The following is a 19,353-nucleotide window of genomic DNA, read 5'->3' on the forward strand; positions in this document are numbered from 1 at the left end:
TGATCATTCGCTTTTCACTCTGCTAACCTGAGTCACTTAGTCCCTCTGAACCCCACCCCAGTCCACTATTTCTGGAACTGATTTTTTTTTTGACATCTGTTGAAGATATAAAAGTGTATCTAGTCATTTATCCATTCTCCTGTATTTATTTTCATAATGTTTTGTGCTTTCTGTACTTAAATTTAACTCCTGTTTCTTTGTGTGTATTGCCATTAAACAAAATCATCCTTTACCTTTCTCTGTTGCTACTATCTGTTGAGCTCTTGGCTATGCCATTTTATTCACTGAAGAGTTTAGCATCTGACTTTAGTAATTCTCTTTATCCCAATTCATGCTACTAGTTAGGTGACGTCAGCATTCACCTGAATGATCTATTCAGCACTGGCTCACTTTTTGGTTATTTCATATCGAATGAACTTTACCTCAATTCTGTTTTAGATAGTCACTCTTAATGGCCATACCCTGAACCTTACTATGACTTGAAATTTCTGCCTCTGATACCTTAATTCAAATACCCACTATATGTCCCAGTACACACAGCTTTCATATTCTTTCATCAAATTACTTCCACCTCTCTCATTCTTTTATCTCAAATGAGAACTCCACTCTACTTATTTCATTACTTTCTTCCTATCTGTATTCACCTTTCTTTACATTCTTACATATACAGAGGTTGAATTCATTATCAAAAATATCCTCAAATCCCTGTTTCATTGTTCTTCTCTTACCTATTTTGCAAAATTCATATCTTGATCAATCCCCTTTCTCTCACAGAATGGTTTTTGAACTAATCTAAATTCTCCTTAACGTGACTACACAAATAAAAATAATTGAACACTTAAAGGAAAAGTGACCTTTCTGTTGAGGGTTGTGATGAAAGAATAAAGTGTCAACAACCCTTAAGTGTCTAATTTCCCAGCTACAGTTTCAAGGTAGCATATTCTTTCATGGTATAGGATTTCACTTTTTGGGATTAAATATGTATTAATATCTTCAAGGGCCGTAGTCTGGCTGTCTAATCTCTGAGAATTGTCTGAATGAAATTAATGGAAGTAATCCCAGCAAGACAGCTCCAGTTTTTAACTACTTCATCAGAAGAATCTCCATCTTTACTGGTCTCTCTATCCAAGATTGTAAAATATTTACTGTCTCTTTGGAATGGAAGAATAAATGATTAAATAATATTTACTTAAACCTATTTTATATTACTTCAGGAGACAAATATTAGCTGATACCAACCAGTACAAAATTATCTCTGATTCATTGTTCTTTTTCTTTTTTAAGGAGGCACTGGAAATTGAACCCAGGATCTCATACATGGGAAGCAGGCACTCAACCAAAACTACCTGCTCCCCCTTGTGTATTTTAAAATACTCAACATTAAAAAAACACATCTTTAGAATAAGTAGTATAGTAGTATGTTACCCTTTATTAATATTCTGAATTAACTTTCCCAATTACCAGCTGACATCTGCTCTTCTTTCTTTATTCTCCAAGTTAAGATAAACGCAGACAAAGTTCAAGAATTCTTTGCACCTTTCTTTCCTTACCTGCATATGAAAACTAATGGGAAAAAAAAAAAAAGAAATCCAGCTATGCACATTAATACCTCTGTGAAGAGTTGCTTGGGGGTCATTTTAATTTAGCTTCTCAAATATCAAAAAAGTAAACTAGATGAGATTATTGACATGTTAATATTATTAGAGATTGATGAGAATCAACCAGTTTCCTCAGGATAGCCATAGACTTTCACAAGTCTGGGGATAATTGTCATTGCACTTGAGAATTAATGTATAATGATTTCTCTTGATGTAATTCAAAATAATATATTATTTAAACTATAAACCTTACAATAAATAACAAAATTTTTTCTTTGACAAATAATTACTTTACAAATATTTATTGAGTATTTCATGCATGCAAGCAGTGTTCTCAGAACTGAGGTACCCATATAAAACTTGTTTTCTTGTATGGGAATAACCAATTAACAAATCAACAAACAAATAATTGCATGTAGATGCAGTGAAAAATAAAGTGAAAGGGGTGGAAGTGAGACAGAATGATTGTTATTTTAGGTCAGTGCTAAGAGAAGAACTCTCTGAGGTGACATTTAAATAGAAACCTCAGTGGTAGGAAGGAGAGACCCATATAAAGATTTGAGGAAAGAGTCTTCTAAGGTTAGAGAACTGCAAGTCCCAAAACTCTTGAGGCAGGAACAAGCTTAGTGTCTTGCAAGAAACAAAACTATAAGGACAGTAATGGCTTAATCAGATTGACTAAGGGGCAACATGATAGGAAATGTAATATGAAGGACAGGCCAAGAATATTTTGTAGGCCACAGACAACCTTTGGATTAAATGACCAATGTAATTTGAAGCTATTGAAGAATCATCAAAGAAGTAATGAGTTCTCATTTAAATTTATAGAAGATCATTATGGCTACCATGTGTAGAATTCCTGAATTCCTACCATATGCTAGTGATAGGGCTAGATTTGTAGAGATGAATAAGTTGTAGTTAGTAAATAGCCCTTAGGTTTGTTATAGGTTCAAAAAAAGATCAAATAATTATAAGTGGATTATATAATATTGAGCCATATACAGCATATTAAGGAATGAGTGATGTCAAGAATTGGGAACTGGAGGTTGATTTTTATGTAAAAGTTTCAGGGAGATAACTAGGCTGAGCTTAAAAGGATAACTAGGAATTATTTAGATTTATGTGGAGGTAAGGTAAGATGTGAGTAGAAATTCAGAGAAATGTGTGGGCAAAGTTGCTGAAGTAATGAAAGCCATACTTCAATGCTCTTGGTGCATTGTCCAAGGGAATAGCAAGAAGTTAATCTGGAATGATACAGAGGGTTCTGTGGTTAAGAACCTTTTATGCTCTGTTAAGGAACTTAGATCTTAGACTGTAGGTGCTAGACGTACATTAAAAGATTTTAATTAGGGTATGTTTATAATAATATTTTCATTTTAGAATAACCACTCAAGAGACTATGTGGATGGAAAATTGATGACTAGAAAAGAGTATAGGGTAGAAAAACATGTATTGAGGCATTTGTCTTGGTCTAGGGCAGCAGAAGCTCATGAGGGCCCAAGTTAAGGTCGTGATGAAGAGATAGAGATAAGATGAGAGATTTAATCAAGTGAAATCAATAATATTTGGTAAATTATGGCATTAGGATATTTCAGGAGAGCACATAGTTAGGAAAAACTCCTAATTTTATAGTTTGGATAATAGCACATTTGGTACCACATAAGGGTGGGAGAGTTGTTAGAGAAGGAATCAATTCAGGTGTGAGGCGAGTTCAGTTTTGGAATTAGTGAATTTGAAGTGTACTTGAGAGAGCCAAGGAGAATCCTCTAACAAGAAAGATTAATAATTTTGAAATTTAAAGAAGCCTAGACTACAGGAAACAATTTGGGAATAGGAAGTCACTACAAAAAATGGAACTGAAATTCTACCAGAGAATGAATGAAATGATGGCTAAAGAATTTTTCTTCTGGTCTAGTATTTATATGGCAGAGAGGAAAAGGAGCTTCTGAAGGAAGTAGAGAAGGACAATGTGAAAAGCAAGAAGAGTAGAACTAAAAGAAATAGTTTCAAGAGGAAAGAAATAATGTTCAACAGCAAAAATAATAATGAAAAATCCTCTTTGGATTTGTCAAGTAAAGGGTTACTGGTGACTTTAGTAGTAGGGGTAATTTCAGAAGGCTGTTAAGGAAAAAAAGCAGATTACAATAGCCTTAAGCATAACTAAGAGGTAATAAAATGAATACACCAAAAGATTGTGGAGGAGAAATATTGAGTAGAGGTATGTAATATCAAAGAAGGGTTCTTTTAATACAGGAAATACTTCAGTGTGTTTATGAGCTTTAGGAAAGTGCCCTTTAGGAAGACATAAGTTGAAAATGCAGGAAAAAGGGAAGATGACTGGAAGAAAGTTTCTAGGGCAAGTAGAAGCATTGTGCTAAACCCTCAGGTGGAGTTTATAAACAGAAAGTTCATATTTACCATTTATATAGGAAGGAAATCAATGAAAGAGTGGATATAAGTCTGTTTTTGAGTAAAAGGATGTTAAATTGAAGGTAATTATTTTTTATGACCTCCAATTTGTTGTTGCTGTGATTGTGGTTGTGGTGGTGGTTGTTGAGACAATTTTCTGAGAAGGTAACCTAAAATTTGAATAGCATATTGGATTGAAGGTGGTAAAGTTTAAAATAGTGCTTAAAAGCTTAAATAGTTCTATAAAAAGTGATGGAAACTGGTTCAATGTAAGGAAAAAGACTATTGGTAATATGAGCAAACTGAAGTTGGAAACCGTGAATTTGCAATGGTGCTTTTCTTTAGGATGCCTGAATGTAGTAGCAGAGAAATCAAATTGTTCTTTTGAATCAGTGTTGGGTTCAGATGAATGTTTGGATTGGAAGACTTGGGTTGTAAGGGAATCTGAGGGTGCTGGTATAGAGGTGGTACAAATGATCAATCATGAAATCCAGGATGGGCAAAGAAAGAAAGATGGCAAAGAGGGTTTCTATATACTTAGAAGAATTGGTGGGATCAAGGAATGAAAAGTGTCAAATAAAGATCAAGGTGGGAGTGAGATCATGAAACAACTGACAGAATTAATGGTTGTGATCAGAGTTTGATATTTTGGAGTTTAATATCTCTGAGTTAGAATGGTTTCATTGGATTTTAAAGTCTACAGTGTTGCCCCAGAAGTGGAAGACTGATTCAGAAAAAAAAAAAAAAGGTGATGATCATTGAGGTTATGAAAATCTAGGGACTTGGGGTCTATATTGTTGAAGGATTGTTTGAATGTACATTAAAATCCAAGTATTATAGTGAGAATTTGGGTAAATAAGATGGCTGTCAGTTCCCAAAATTATCAGTGACCAATGGATAGTGATTTGAAGTTGGAAAGGTATTAGCAATCTTAATAAATAATTGATGGTAGAGCTAAGTGGTGTCTAATAGAAGGACTTTGTACAAGTAATGGCTGGAGATGTCCCTAGGGAGCCAATCTCCCCTCTGGGACCCATGGACTATGTAAGGGGAAAAAAAAAGAGTAGCTTCTTCAGGGAGGTCTACATTGCAAGCAGAGGCTGCAAGGTTGAGCCAAATGTTATTGTTATGAAGAAACCATTCTGCAGAAAGTATTTCCAGTATAAGAAAATGTTTTAGTTTGCCCAAGGTCTGCCAATGCAAGTACCAGAAATGGGTTGGCTTTTATAAAGGGGGTTTATTTGGGTAAATGCTTACAGTTCTGAGACTATGACATATCCAAATCAAGGTGCCATAAGAGGTGCTTTCTCACCAAAGTCAGCTACTCTTAACTTTGTTGTCTGTCCACATGGCAAATCACGATGGCCACCGATCTCTGCTGAGGTCTCTGCCTTCCCCTCAAGGCTCATCTCTTTCAGAGCTCACCTGAGGGCAACCAGGCATAGGGCTTGTCTCTTTCTGGGCCACCTCTATCAGTCTTGGGTGTTCTGCTCTCTTCCCAAATTCCACTGCAAACAATCAGGCAAATGGTTCATCTCCTCTTGGGCTCAGCTCTTTGAGCCTCTCAGGGGCTTCTCTCCTTGCAGCTTGGCTATAAGCAAAACTGGAGTCCTTTCTCTCTCATTATAGGATGAAATAAGGCAGCTCCTTTTTCCTGTGTGTCTCTCTCTGTTTCTCCATTTTTATCAGACCGAGCAAGAGGGCAGAGACTCAACCTGAGTTATACCTCACTGACATAGTCTAGTCAAAAGGATCTCACACCCACAAGAATGGATTAATTTACTTTTGGGATTCATGAAAGAACTTCAAACTGTCACAGGATGTTTGTTAACAATGAAATAAAGATTCCCGAGAATACAGTTAAGAGAATTAGAGAGGGTTAAAAAAGAGACTCTCAGAAGAGAGTATATGTAGTAAAGAATTTAGAGAGAAGTGATCATGGACAACGAGACTTGCCTTTTATTTGATAACCTAGAATTTTTCTTGGTTAAATTAAAGAGATAAGATGCTTGAATAGAAATGATGAATCTCAAATATCCTAAGTTTATCAGAAGTAGTTTTGGTGCCAGATCTGGCTGAGAAGCCAAGGAAGGATCTATCCTGGGTCTAGAGTAGCGCCTGAGGGCTGCAATGGGGTTTAGAGTCAGTGATGACTTTATTACAAAGTGTTTGGGGCCTTGTCTAAGGCCCTGATTAGAGGAAAGATTCTGTCAAAGCAATGACAGAATCTAGCTAGAAAATAGTACTGAGAACTCTTAATATATAGATCCAACCCATACTTCTGAAACTACTGCTCTTTTCATCTCAATTTCTCTAAATTGTTACTTATTTTCTCCTCTTTTACAAGACTTTTTCCTTTAATAGCAAAATCAATCTATATGTGTTCTAATACTAGCTTCTTAATTCCTCTGGAATTTGGCTCCATTAATTATTTCTTGCTCCTCTTGCCTTTCCACCTCTCCTTGCTGATTTTTTCTCCTCAAATTACTGTTGAAGTCTCCTTATTAATCCCTTTATTCTAATCTGCCATCCCTTCAAACTACCTTGAATATAGTTCATTTCACTCTTCTTTTCTTTTAAACTAGGTCAATTTTCTTGAGTATTTATTTTTACATATACTGCCTTCAGTCCTTTATCAGCAACTTAATCCTTAATCCTGTACACTTTGCCTCCAGCACTTTAAGTGGCTTTCTCCATGGATATTATTTAACTATTTTATATGTATTAATCCTTGTTGGTTTTTTTTTGCTTCTGCCTTTATTGATCACCTTTTTCTTAACTTCTCTAATGCAGTCCTATCCTGGTTCTCATTCAGCCTTTGACTGCTCTTCTGTGTCCTTCACTTCTTTCATATTTTTCAGGTTCTCATCTTCATTGACCATATGTTGTCTCATAGCTTATGTCTTATGACTTCAACCAAAACTACTAGTGTCTAGTATAGTGCCTGTTACATAATATGAACCCTATAAATATGTATTGAAAGAAAAAAATGAATCTATAAGTTGGTCAAATAATAACACCATACAGTGAATTCTCAAACTATATCTTTAGTACAAACCTCTCCTTTGAAACCCATATTTCTAACTATTAATATCTGATTGACACCTGCACAATAATATTCTTCCAACACCTCAAAAACTTAAATTCAAACCTTAATGAATTCACTGTTTTTCTCCCAAGAATTATTTTATATCTGCAGTGGTCATCTTTTCATTTCTGAGGCTGAAAATTTTAGAGTTTTCTCTTTGGTTCATTCATTTCTACATTTAATTCATATGATGATTTATTAAACTTTGCTGAGAAAAAAAAATCCCGTCATCAAAGAACTCATAGTTCTCTTATCAATAACATGTTTTAGAATCAAGAAACCTCAGTTTAATTTCCAACTCAGAAAATATCAAATTATTTTACTTTTTCCAAATTTCTGTGAGCCTTATTTTGCTCATCTTTAAATTGAGAAAGACTAGATTATATGACTCTGATATTTCTTTTCATCTTAACATTCTCTCTATATAGTTCTGTGATCTATATTTTTTGTCATCCACACCTTCTTTTCTGCCACCATTATGTCATTCCTACTCTAATTCATTCTACACACTACTGCTAAATTAATCTTAATGTATTACCTTTGTCCAAAAACTTTTTGTCACTCTCATTGACAACTATGCCCTGTTTACACCCCTTAACTTGGCATTTAAGATTTTCATAAACCAACTCAAAGCTAACTTTCTAAAATTTTGCTATGTTCTATTTCTAGCATTTCTGTTTGACTCTTTATTAACATCTTTATCTCCTGAAAATTTCCTTCTATTCATGCATGTTGTCTGTTATTTTTATGAATATTTAATATATCAATATATCATACTTATTTAAAATTCCCATATGATAATTCCAATATCTGTATTATTTCAGAGTCCATGTCTGTTGATTTATTTGTCTTTTAACAGTGGGTCTCTTATTTTCTTGCTTTTTTGAATTTCCAGTAATTTTTTGTTGTATGTCAGACGTCATGTATAGGATGTAGGGACTGAGATAAATAGTGTTTAAGGTTGGAAATGAGCACACCTTATTTTTCTTTAGGCTGTTAGTGATGGAGGTGGTGTGGGCAGAGGGTATATGAGGGAAGGGATTAATCAATCCAATCAGGGATTGAGCTGGGTTTGGGATTTGTTGTTACTATGATTACTATCAATGCACCACTAGCTTCAGATTACTCTAGTGTTAACTATCTTCATATCATCTTTACTCAGCACTCTCTAAACCTACCGCTCTATCATTTGTGATAGCTCAGTGCAACAGGTAGCAGTGGATATGAGAAATTTGTATGATACCAGTTCCACTATCCATTTAAAGTTAGCAAAACAAAAGAAAGACAGCTGTATTGTTCAAATCAGGTTAGTGAAAGCATTGAACATAGAACTCAGATATTCTAGTTTAAGGATCACGTGCCTAATCACACGTACTGGAATAATACAATAACAATGGATAATTCTGCCTTTAAGATACCTATCTTTAAAGTGTATGTTTACCCTTTATTTTGAGGGCCTCGATAGGGGTAACATAGGGCCAATACCTTGATAGAATAACTTTAATTTCTTACAACCAACCAAATTATTAAACTTAATCAATGAAGTTATTAAACTTTAAATCCACTGAAAATGGAAATAAGAATTTTATAGATAAAAGGTGGTAATTACATCATTTCTCAGGATTTTTGAAATTTATAATTTAAAGAAGTATTAATTTGCTGCATGTTAATTGTTGCTGAAAAAAATCCTGTTTGTTGTTTTGTATTTATTTATGAAATAAAAATTAAATAACAATGAAAATGATACATATTCAATAAAATGTTCAAAATATCCTCAAGACATTTACATCTCATATGTTTGTGTGTGCATACTAAATAATATAATATATTTTAATTGTTAATATTATATTTATCCCTAATTTTCTTGAGGAAATTGGGATATTTAATCTTTCTGCTTTGCTATTTCCAATAAAGACTATTTTTAAAAAATGCTTCTCTACATAAGAGAACGCTTTATCTCTTTTTGGTAATAGTACTATGTTTTTGTATATTAATGGTGTCTTGCTTTCTCTCATCTGTATGTGTATTATTACCATTTTCACATTTTAGATTGTCATTAAGTTAACTGACTCTAGATATTGCTGTTATTTTTAATGCTCTCATTTACGTTCAGTTAAACAGGGCCTTTACACTTGATGCAAGGGAAATGTTCCATAGAAAAATACCATAATGCCCTAGGATAAATTAATCTACTTTACACTGAAATAAAGAATTATTCCTATTTGTGTATAATACTTAGTTACTTACGTACCCTGACTTCTTTTTACTTATTTATTTTTAATTGTATTTTTTTGAAGATATATAGGTCACAAAAAATGGTACATTAGAAAATATAAGAGATTCCTATATACCCCACCCCCACCCCACCCCACTCCTCCCATATCAACAACCTCTTTCATCATTGTGGCACACTCATTGCATTTGGTGAATACATTTTGGAGCACTGGTGTACCTCATGGATAATAGTTTATATTGTAGTTTATAACTCTCCCCCAGGCCATTCAGTGTGTTATGGCAGGATATATAATGTCCAGCACCTGTCCCTGCAATATCATTTAGGACAACTCCAAGTCCCCAAAATGTCCCCACATCACATCTCTTCTTCTCCCTGCTCTCAGCAACTACCGTGGACACTTTCTCCACATCAGTGCTACAGTTTCTTCCATTACTAGTCACAATAGTTCTATAGTAGAATACCAGTAAGTCCACCCTAATCCATATTTTATTCCTCCATCCTGTGGACCCTGGGATGGTGATGTCTGCTCCACCTCTAAATTGAGAGGGGGCTTAGATCCCACATGGTTGATGAGTGTGATTCTCCTGCTTGTAGTTTAGGCACTCTCAGTTCCCTGGTGTGGTTGACCATCTTCTCCTCCCTCTTAGCTGACCTGGGTCAGACCAATGAACTGGAGAGTAGGAGTTGCAACTCTGCTGAGGCTCAGGGCCCAGCCAGCACAAGGCCAGTCCAGAGATTCAAGTCTCCTGAGTACATGCTAACCACCGGTTCAGTAAAAGTGACAGAAGAGGCATGTGTAGCAAGGTCACATCTGAGTCCACCTCCATCACACTCAGGAACAGAAATTCCAAAGTAGGGTCCACTGACAAGGCACTGAACTCCAGAGCCATCTGCCATGACCGTAGAACCTGTGTGTCTCCATAGCCCTCAGGAGCACCACTACCTGGGGTTGTATCTACTTTGGCTGTCTCTGCGATCCTGCTAAGGTGTGCGTAAGCATGACCCCTCTGATGACCTCCGAACTCTTTTTTGAAGTCTCTTAGCCATATATAGTCATTTGTCTTTACCATTTCCCTCTTTTATTCAAGGTCTTTTTCTAGTTGCATCACCAATTAGTGATTGGTAGTAATCCCTTGGTAGTAATCCCTCATCCCTGGGAGTCATGTCCCACATTTTCCCTGACTTCTATGACCAGTATTTTGCATCTTGCAATTCTCTTCCATTTAGAAGCAATGCTAAAATAATTATATAAGCAAGTTGTTAAATTTATCTTGCACATTATGTTGTACATTAAATTAAAATTACAAAGTTTTTAAGTCACTTAATTTCCTCAAATTATTACATTATACAAATATATATTATATTAAATTACAAAAAAGCTCATATTTTTAAATCTACAGATTTTGTTACTTATGTTATTAAATGAGATATGTCTGTTATTAACCTAAGACATAATAAATCTTAAAATAAATGTAAAGATTGGTACTATTCAAAAATTGGTCTTAAAGATTTAATATATGTATTATATATTAGCATAATATATATATTTGATTTTCAGAAACAAAATAAAAGTAGGAATTTTACGCCACAAGTTGCCTTTTTAATTTCTCTCTGACAATTAATATTGTGTTATATATTTACATTTAATCCTTTTTTGACTTGTTCTGGATACTCAAATACAAAAATTGTCTTAGAAAATCAATCATTATGATACATGTACTTAAAATATTAAAAGGGATTTGGCTTATCTATTATCCTAAGAATTTAAAATGTAAACTCATCACAAGATATGGTATATAATAAACCTGGTATTCATTTCCTAGAGTTATATAATCTCCAATAGTCCAAAAATGTATGCCATACAATTCATGATATTTAGGAAATTGTGTTCTTTTATTTTTCTTTGTCTACATTTTTACCATCAGAAGTAAGATGAAGAGAATTCATAGGTAAAGTGGAAGCTTTTGCCACATTAACCCTGAGGGAGACTAGTATTTGCTTTACTGTCTATAATATGGACATACTGTATGCCTTTATGTTTCTGTGGTTAAAATGGAGTGAGAGGTGATAGTTTGATGTGAGGTATACTCTGGGGTTCTAGAGCCAAGGCTAGTATTTTTAGGGTTGTCTGACAGATTGTGGTACTGCTGTTAGAAAACATTTACTGACCACATGTTATATGTAAAGCATTATCCTAGACTCCAGGGATATAAAAATCAATGATGACAGGCTACTTAAATATAAGTATACTTCTTTCAGCAAGGATTAAATTTTGATATTAAATTTATTTGTGGGCAGAGAAATCACATTGTTTCAGAACCATTATTATTTCAATCAATTATTACTAGTTCTGAATCCTGTTATTTCGCACAGCTGAGATACGTGACACGCATTGACTGATTAACCCATTTTTTGCACAGTGATTTTCTTGTGGACCATGTTCAAATATGGCTATAGACTTCAAAGTTTCAAGGTTTTCTTCTAATCTCATTTAGATAGTTTTGTTTGAATTTTCAGATGCCATCAGCCCAGTTAAATTGTGCTGAAAGTCTTTTTATATCTTAGTTGGTATACTAATAAACAACCTTAGAAGCTTAAGAATTAATGCTTATCTGGTTTTCTTTACACTTTTAAAATGTTAGGAAAAAGTCATTGAATTCTTTGAATTATAATACTTCATATATTTCCATATTCCACTTATAGAATTCATTTTGGAAAGCAGGCAGTTTTGTTTTGTCATTGATTATGATTGAGCAAGTCCTATTATCCTTGCTAGAGTTACTATTAAAGGCAGATTTGGTTCCTTAGAAATTCTCAAGAAGTTCCGTGAGAATTTGCTCAGAATATGTTGGGGGAAAGAAAATTCTTTACATACTCAATAATTTTAAACAATTACCTATTTCAAAATCAGTTTGATGCATCATAACCAATTAGAAGAAGGGTTCTAAAGATCAACTGAGCTGCTTTTTGACTAACATTTCAGGGATTGTGAAGCAGCAGATAGACAGCCATATCACAGATCCAGATCAACAGAACAACGGCCTCTCCTTGAGCGGACCACCACCCGCTCCAGATCCACTGAACGTCCTGATACAAACCTCATGAGGTCGATGCCTTCATTAATGACTGGAAGATCTGCCCCTCCTTCACCTGCCTTATCGAGGTGAAAGATAAATCAATCAGACTAACTTCCCCTTTGAACCACCAGCACACCATTTTATTTTCCAAGCAACTAATTGGTCTCTTTGTCATCCTTGGCTGATCACTAATAACAATCGATACTAACCCTTTCAATGTAAGCACACTATTTATATTAAGCAGATATAATAGTGTGTGACTACCATTGTAATTTGTTTATTAACTGTTCTGACTGCATTTGTTTTGTGATTTCTCATTTCTCAGGAGTTCTGGGTAAATTCCCACCTAATACACCTCATAATGATCATGTTCTTCTCCAACAGAATGAGAAATTGTTTGTGTCCATTAGACATCACTTTTGGAATACTCATCATAATGACAATAAATAAAACTAGATTTTTGTTTCTTTCTATCAATACTAATATCATGTACTAACCAATATCTTCTTTAGCTGAGTTTTGAATTCTTTAGGGTTTTATATGTAGTTACATGAGATATTTTCCAATAAAGGGATATTTAATATGAACCTGAGTATAAATCTCTTTGGATCAAGGGAAGGAAGTTAGACAGTTTGATATCTGGTAGAAAGAAATGTAAAATACTACCTTTTACTTTTTGGGCTCCAGAATTCTCCTTTTGCTCACATATGGATAGAATACTAATTTATCATAATAATCCCATGGATCTTACTGTACGATTTTATGTGCATGTATGTGTGTATAAACATCTTTTTCTATTTAGATAATCATTCAAATATCTCTATTTTGTCTCACTTTCTTAACCTTTTAATCAGCAGTTAAACCTCTTTTATAACTGCACTTATACAGCTATCTTATAAACCAAATGTATAAAAGGTAATAATATCTCCTACTGAAAATTTATATTAATGGTATGTCTTCTAGGTCTCATCCTCATACTGGATCTGTCCAAACAAGCCCATCAAGTACTCCAGTGGCAGGACGAAGAGGTCGACAGCTTCCACAGCTTCCACCAAAGGGAACTTTGGAGAGAAGTAAGTTTTATTTTGAATTATGTCATATAGGAAATTCACACGGAAGCTAAGGTGAATCAAAATTTTTTTACTACCTTTTCTTCTTTTGTTAATTGAATGTCTTAGATGCATTTGATAGTAGTTGTATTTATAAATATATATATTGCATTTGAAATTTTTCTTTTCTTTCTTTTTTTTTTTTTTTTTTTAGGAGGCACCAGGGATTGAATCCCAGACCTCGAATTTGGGAGGCAGGTGCTCAACGGTTGAGCTACATCTGCTCCCCTGCATTTAAAATTTTTAATATTTGGACATAAAATCAGCTATTTTTATTTCTCTTGCACATTTTTCAAATTTAAATAAATGCATTAAAAATGAACTTAAACAGTGCACTTAATCAGTTGGATATTTCTTTGCTACAACTAAGTTTATGTAATTTGTGATAGTTCCATAAAGTTTATTAGTAACTAGCCAAATCAATTTTCATACACTGCAAAGGACTGGTTAGCTGATGAACCACATGATGATCCTTCTCAAAACTGGAGTACCAGAAAAAGGTAATCATGAATATATAAAGAAAGATGCATGTTGTACTGAAGTTTTTAATTCTTTCAAATTTTGACGTAAGAAGCACTATTTGCATACATGCACATGAACCTCCTCCCCAAACATCTATAAATTCTTGGATTAAGGACCTATAAAAGCATGGATCATAGAATATAATAATTTTCAACATCATTGTTTAAGTGATCCCTTTATTTGATAACTGGATGTGCTTTGCAAGTAAGGAAAATACAGATATAAACCATTATTTAACTTTTCTTTAATAGACAGTGCATTCTTTGCCTTTGGAAATTTCTGTGTTTAACCCCTGTGCTTTGGTTCCCTCTTTTTGTTTTGTTTTTATTTTGTTTTTCCTAGACAATGGAGTCAAGGAGATAGAACCTTATGAAGGTCTGTAATAAAGGAGGGCTTGTTTTGTGTTGACAGCCTTTGGGGGGCGGGGCGCTATGTCAGCAAAAATAAACCCAACTGCTATTGATCTCCCTTCACTGTATAGTATATACATAATATTACTTTATAGTATATAATAATATAGTATATAATAATATTATTGTATTTTATGATTTGGGGTACAGTATGCAACATTAGTTTTACTAGAAAATTATACCAAGGAGTTAAATTTCTCATTCAATCAAATAAGAACGCAAAATGTTTAACTTCTTTTAAATGAGAGGATAAAATTTGTTCTTTTTTAAAATTTAAATTTTCTTTTAAAGAGAATTCTAGCTTTTGAGTAAGACTTTAACAAAGATATCAGTTGCAGGCTGTGTTTATGTCATTGAGGATGTACAAATGATCTAGTTATATATATCATCATATTTCATTTTGTATTTATGATGATTTTTTAATTATTAAATTTGGCTTTCTAAAAAAAAGTTGTTGAAGTAGTGATTGTGGTTTGTATTTCCCACATCATCTTTTCACATTGTAGCAAGACAGCTTATAATGTATCAAAGTTAAATATAAAATAGTGTTATCATCAAACACTACATTATGACTTAAGAGAAAATACTGAATTCAAGATATGGTGTATTATATATTTACTAGGACAGTACAAAATACTCTGCTAGTTATAGAAATCTGAAATTTATTTTGTTACTTTGAAGAAATTTAAACCTTTATTTACTGATGAATCTCCAGCCTATAGATGCCTGGCATGTAGTAGGCCCTCAATAAATACTTGTTGAATGAATGCTTGGAATATTGATTTTAAAACTGGAAAGTTAATTCAAATTGCTTATTGCCATTTAAATAATCTTGCTATTCTGCAGGTATTTATACTAAATTTTATATTTCATAACCTGTTTGTCACAAATTTGTAGGTGTATTGAATTTTAGCAGCAATATTTTCATTGCCTAATGTATTATTATGTACCATGATTTTCACTAACACAATGCTGTTGTGATTCTACTGCCTGATAAACAGATATTAGCAATATTTCTCTCATTCTCAGTTATCTTCATAAAGATGGGGTATATAATTTTGAAAGTACTTTCTGTAGGAATTAGAATGTATGGAATTTTTTGTCTCACAAGATTGTAAAAGATAGAATTTCAGTATCATTTGTTGACCTATAAGTTTATATAACTTTTTGAATGATTAATTTTAGTATTTTTAACAACTTTTTTTCAAATTAACAAAAATAAGCTCAACAAGTTATGGAAACATTACTCCTAAAAAATTCTTTTTCAGGCAATTTTATCTCATCTAATGGTGTCTTTTATGACAATGGTCTCTTGAGTTATGAATAGCATCATCTTATTATAATAAATATACCAGAAAACCTAAAATAGAGCTGATACTTTAAGTCAGGGCTGATAAAAATTCTAATTGGCTTGTCCACATTCAATTTACTCTGTTTTTTACCCCTTATAGAACCAATTAAAAGCACAGTTTTCCTGTAGTGTTCCTAAATTTGATATTTCTATTTTTCTTTCATAAAAGAGAGGGAAACCAGAGCTCCCTATACTTTCCAGTATGAAAGGAAAGGGTTTTTATATGGTTGGTTGATTGTTTTGCTTTGTTTTGTTTACTTAAAAGTATGGGTGATTTTTATCATGTTTTCATAAATGTTGATTGAGACTTCAGTTTAATTCATGGTTATGTAATTTTCTTTAGCTTTAAAAAGAGTGTATCTTTTTTTTAGAATTCTTTAATATTCTAAGTGAAGTTAAAGGTACAGAAATCCAAAATAAACTATCAATTAACTAAGTCCAATTATGTTTGGATTATCTCTTTAAAAGTTAGTTCTCAGAACTTATCACTTAATGGCATTATTTTTTAATCTAAGTACTAAAATGTTTATTTTCTAATCCTCTTCCAATACCTAAAAAGTGAACATGTCTTAATTTGACTCTTTGCTATTTGGGTTATATTCTATTTTAGTCTGTTAATAATAAATTATTAAATTAACCCAAAACCTTATATATATTGATTCTGACTGTGGTACAGTTTTTCATCATCTTCTCTTTGAGAACCCAAGAAATAAAATGATAATATAATGGAAGTACAATATATTACACAACTGCTAGTTATTGTTATTTTATTTTCTGTTAATTTTCATGAATTGGCATTTTGTAAATTATCTTTTTTTTTCCCCTAGAAGAAATGTCATTACCATTATTTTTCTAAAAATATATCCAGTTCATAGACAAAATATTTTGCTTACTTGGCTATTATCCATATAAGTCAAATATTTTAGGGGTCAAGGTTTCTCTTTTATAAATCAAAATCACCTAAAAGGACACAGTGTTATGTTTTATTAACAGTCTACTTAATTACTTTTCTGTAACATGTCAGAAACCCATTAAAAATAAGCTATTAGTTTCCTTATAATTGCCCATTATATCATTATGAATAATTTGAAAGTTGTATTTTGGTTTGCTTTTTTTTTTTTCATTTAAAAGTAACTAATGTACTTATATGATTTCATTTTCTTCTTTACTTTTACTCATTCAAATACAGAAGTGAATGAAGAAACTGGGCATGTGGAAATGCAGTGGGGAGACATGCAGGGTGAAGAGGTCGAGGCAGGTCTGTCTGTATAAAATTAAAAAGCAAATATTTTAGAATATGATGAAAATTTCATATAAGAATTTGGCCTCCAAATTTATGAACATATAATTAAAAAACAATTGTATTTTCAGTAGTAATTTAAAAATTAAAAAAAATTTATTTTGTTAATGCAGAAATATTGCATAAGCTGTCTGGGCAACTTGCAAAAATACTTAATTTACCCAACTGTTTGAACAGCTTCCTCAATGTGTAAATCAAACTAAAATTATAAACAGTGTCTCTGACCAAGATTTATACTGTCCTTTACCCCAGCTTTCCCTTCAATTTATCTGTCTGTTCATTCAAATATGTTTATGAGTACCTACTAGGAAAACCATTTTACCATGAGTTACACTAAGTAAATTTTGTTGAAGTCCTACTTCCTTCTCTCAAGACAAATTATGAATAAATATAGAGCAGAATATAAATTCCATTAAAACTTCAGAGACTATCATTATTTCCCCCATTAAATATTTTCCTAAAATAAGAACAATTAACTCTAGGTTCCTCTTCTTCATCCCATTTCAATATTTTGCCACATTTGAGACAACCATAATGTCTCCCCAAAAAGACCTTCTCCTAAATGGTATGGGAAATCTTCATTTTCTGGTGTTTTTGAACATCAGAATATATAAAAATGTTTATATATCACAATTTTTGCCAATTTTGGCAGATTGTTCCTGAAATGCTTTTAAAACTAGAAATATTATATAATCAGTAAATGTAATATATTTATACACATCTTTCATCAAATTTTAGTATTTTAATTTGAAACTCAATTTAAATCTAGCCTTATCGAAGCTATGCATTTTTTAAAAAAATTTAAACGTTCTTCGAACAATACAGAACAATTTAAGAGCAAATTTGACCAAGAATTTAGCTTATCATTAGTTTTTATTTACAAATAGTAGTATGTACTTTACATGCCTTTTGTTCTCTTTACCATTGTGAGAAAGCAATTCTATTAAGTATATTGTACATGAGATGTATTTTAATGAATGTATTCTCTCAGTGGTATTTGTAGTTTAACACTGAAGACATCTTAAGCTGCAGTTGCTTATTATTAGCAACTAGTTTTAATGTCATAAAGATGAGAAAAATCTTCAGAGCATTCCTCACAATGGAAACAAAGGAAAATCTAGGGCATATTAATAGAAAATTTTCTTCTGAATATCTAGTATTCTAACTACTAGAATGCCATGTATCTTCCCTTTTCATGGATGCTATAGGAATGAAATACTTGTAAGGAATTCTGTAAAAATGAATTTCCTTTAAATTAAGCAGCGCAGTTAATATTTTCCTATTTATCCATTCCTGTATATCTCAAACTAGTCCAAATACTGAAAGGCTTTTGTACTATTCATGGATTGGCTTCCACACTAAAGTCAACTTAATATATTATTATTTGGGTACTTCAGCAATAGCTAGTCATTTTTATGTATTTTTAATTTTATTAAGATAAGGCCCATTTGTTGAACTAGTTTTGTGGTCTATGTTTCATTCTTAAGATAAATTTAATTAGTAAATTACATCAATTCCTAAATTATTTAAAAACACAACTGTAATCTTCCTTACTTATAAAAAAATAACTCTTTATTCCACATTGTATGTTTGCACCATTACTTTTCCTATCAGGATAGAAAGAAATGTACTCTTCATTTGGGCGAGGTGTCACGATTAGTGCATGAATCCGTTTCCTTAGAGTGTGACGTCATCTTTTGTGGTGTGCTTAGTTTTTATTTGGATTGTTATTGACCTTAATTTTATTAATCGCTTTTGTCTGTTTTCAATGTTATAAAGACAATGAGGGAGAAACTCCAAGTCCACCTATTAATGGGAAAAAAGGCAAGTCTAAAATAAATTTAATAATGCCTTCCTATATATTAAATGCTCCTTATTGACATTTGTAATGTGTGTGCATGATATGCTTTGTAAATTAAACCTAAGTTCAAGTATTTGACCCAATTTAAGTTATTTATTATTTAAAACTGTACTTTTTCTGCTTATTTCTGAATATAAAATTCTTTAAAATGGTCATTTATACTTATTATTATTGTTTATTGCACTCCTATTTTACTGAAATGCATGTCATTAAAAAACAAACTTTGCTGTATTTATCATGCGAAGGGGCAATATTATGAGAAAAATAGTGAGTCATGTTATCATGTATTTAGAAAAGCATAGCATACTTTTTTCTGTCTCCAAAATTGTTTTATAAATGAACTATTTTCAAAATATTTTAAATTAGAATATTACAGTGCAAATGACACAGTT

General features: G+C 32.5%; 1 protein-coding gene and 1 long non-coding RNA gene across 51 annotated transcripts in view; both read left to right on the forward strand.

Annotated features, from left to right (window-relative positions):
• Positions 1-19,353, forward strand: part of RIMS2 (regulating synaptic membrane exocytosis 2) — a 734,990-nt gene that overhangs the window by 495,909 nt on the left and 219,728 nt on the right. For 40 of the 50 annotated variants that reach the window (XM_058275873.1, XM_058275894.2, XM_058275868.2 and 37 more), the window contains 2 exons: positions 12,315-12,494; positions 13,372-13,481. In XM_058275873.1, the coding sequence (XP_058131856.1) occupies positions 12,315-12,494; positions 13,372-13,481 (290 nt within the window). The remainder of the gene's footprint in view (positions 1-12,314; positions 12,495-13,371; positions 13,482-19,353) is intronic. The other 10 variants (XM_071207974.1, XM_071207978.1, XM_023588497.3 and 7 more) reach the window with 1 other exon arrangement.
• On the forward strand, positions 14,480-18,891 carry LOC131273301 (uncharacterized). The gene is made up of 3 exons (XR_009180489.2): positions 14,480-14,514; positions 16,990-17,058; positions 18,880-18,891. It is a non-coding gene; the product is annotated as an uncharacterized lncRNA (long non-coding RNA).

The sequence above is a fragment of the Dasypus novemcinctus genome, chromosome 14 (genome assembly GCF_030445035.2).
Source record: "Dasypus novemcinctus isolate mDasNov1 chromosome 14, mDasNov1.1.hap2, whole genome shotgun sequence".
In the NCBI taxonomy this organism is placed as follows: Eukaryota; Metazoa; Chordata; class Mammalia; order Cingulata; family Dasypodidae; genus Dasypus; species Dasypus novemcinctus.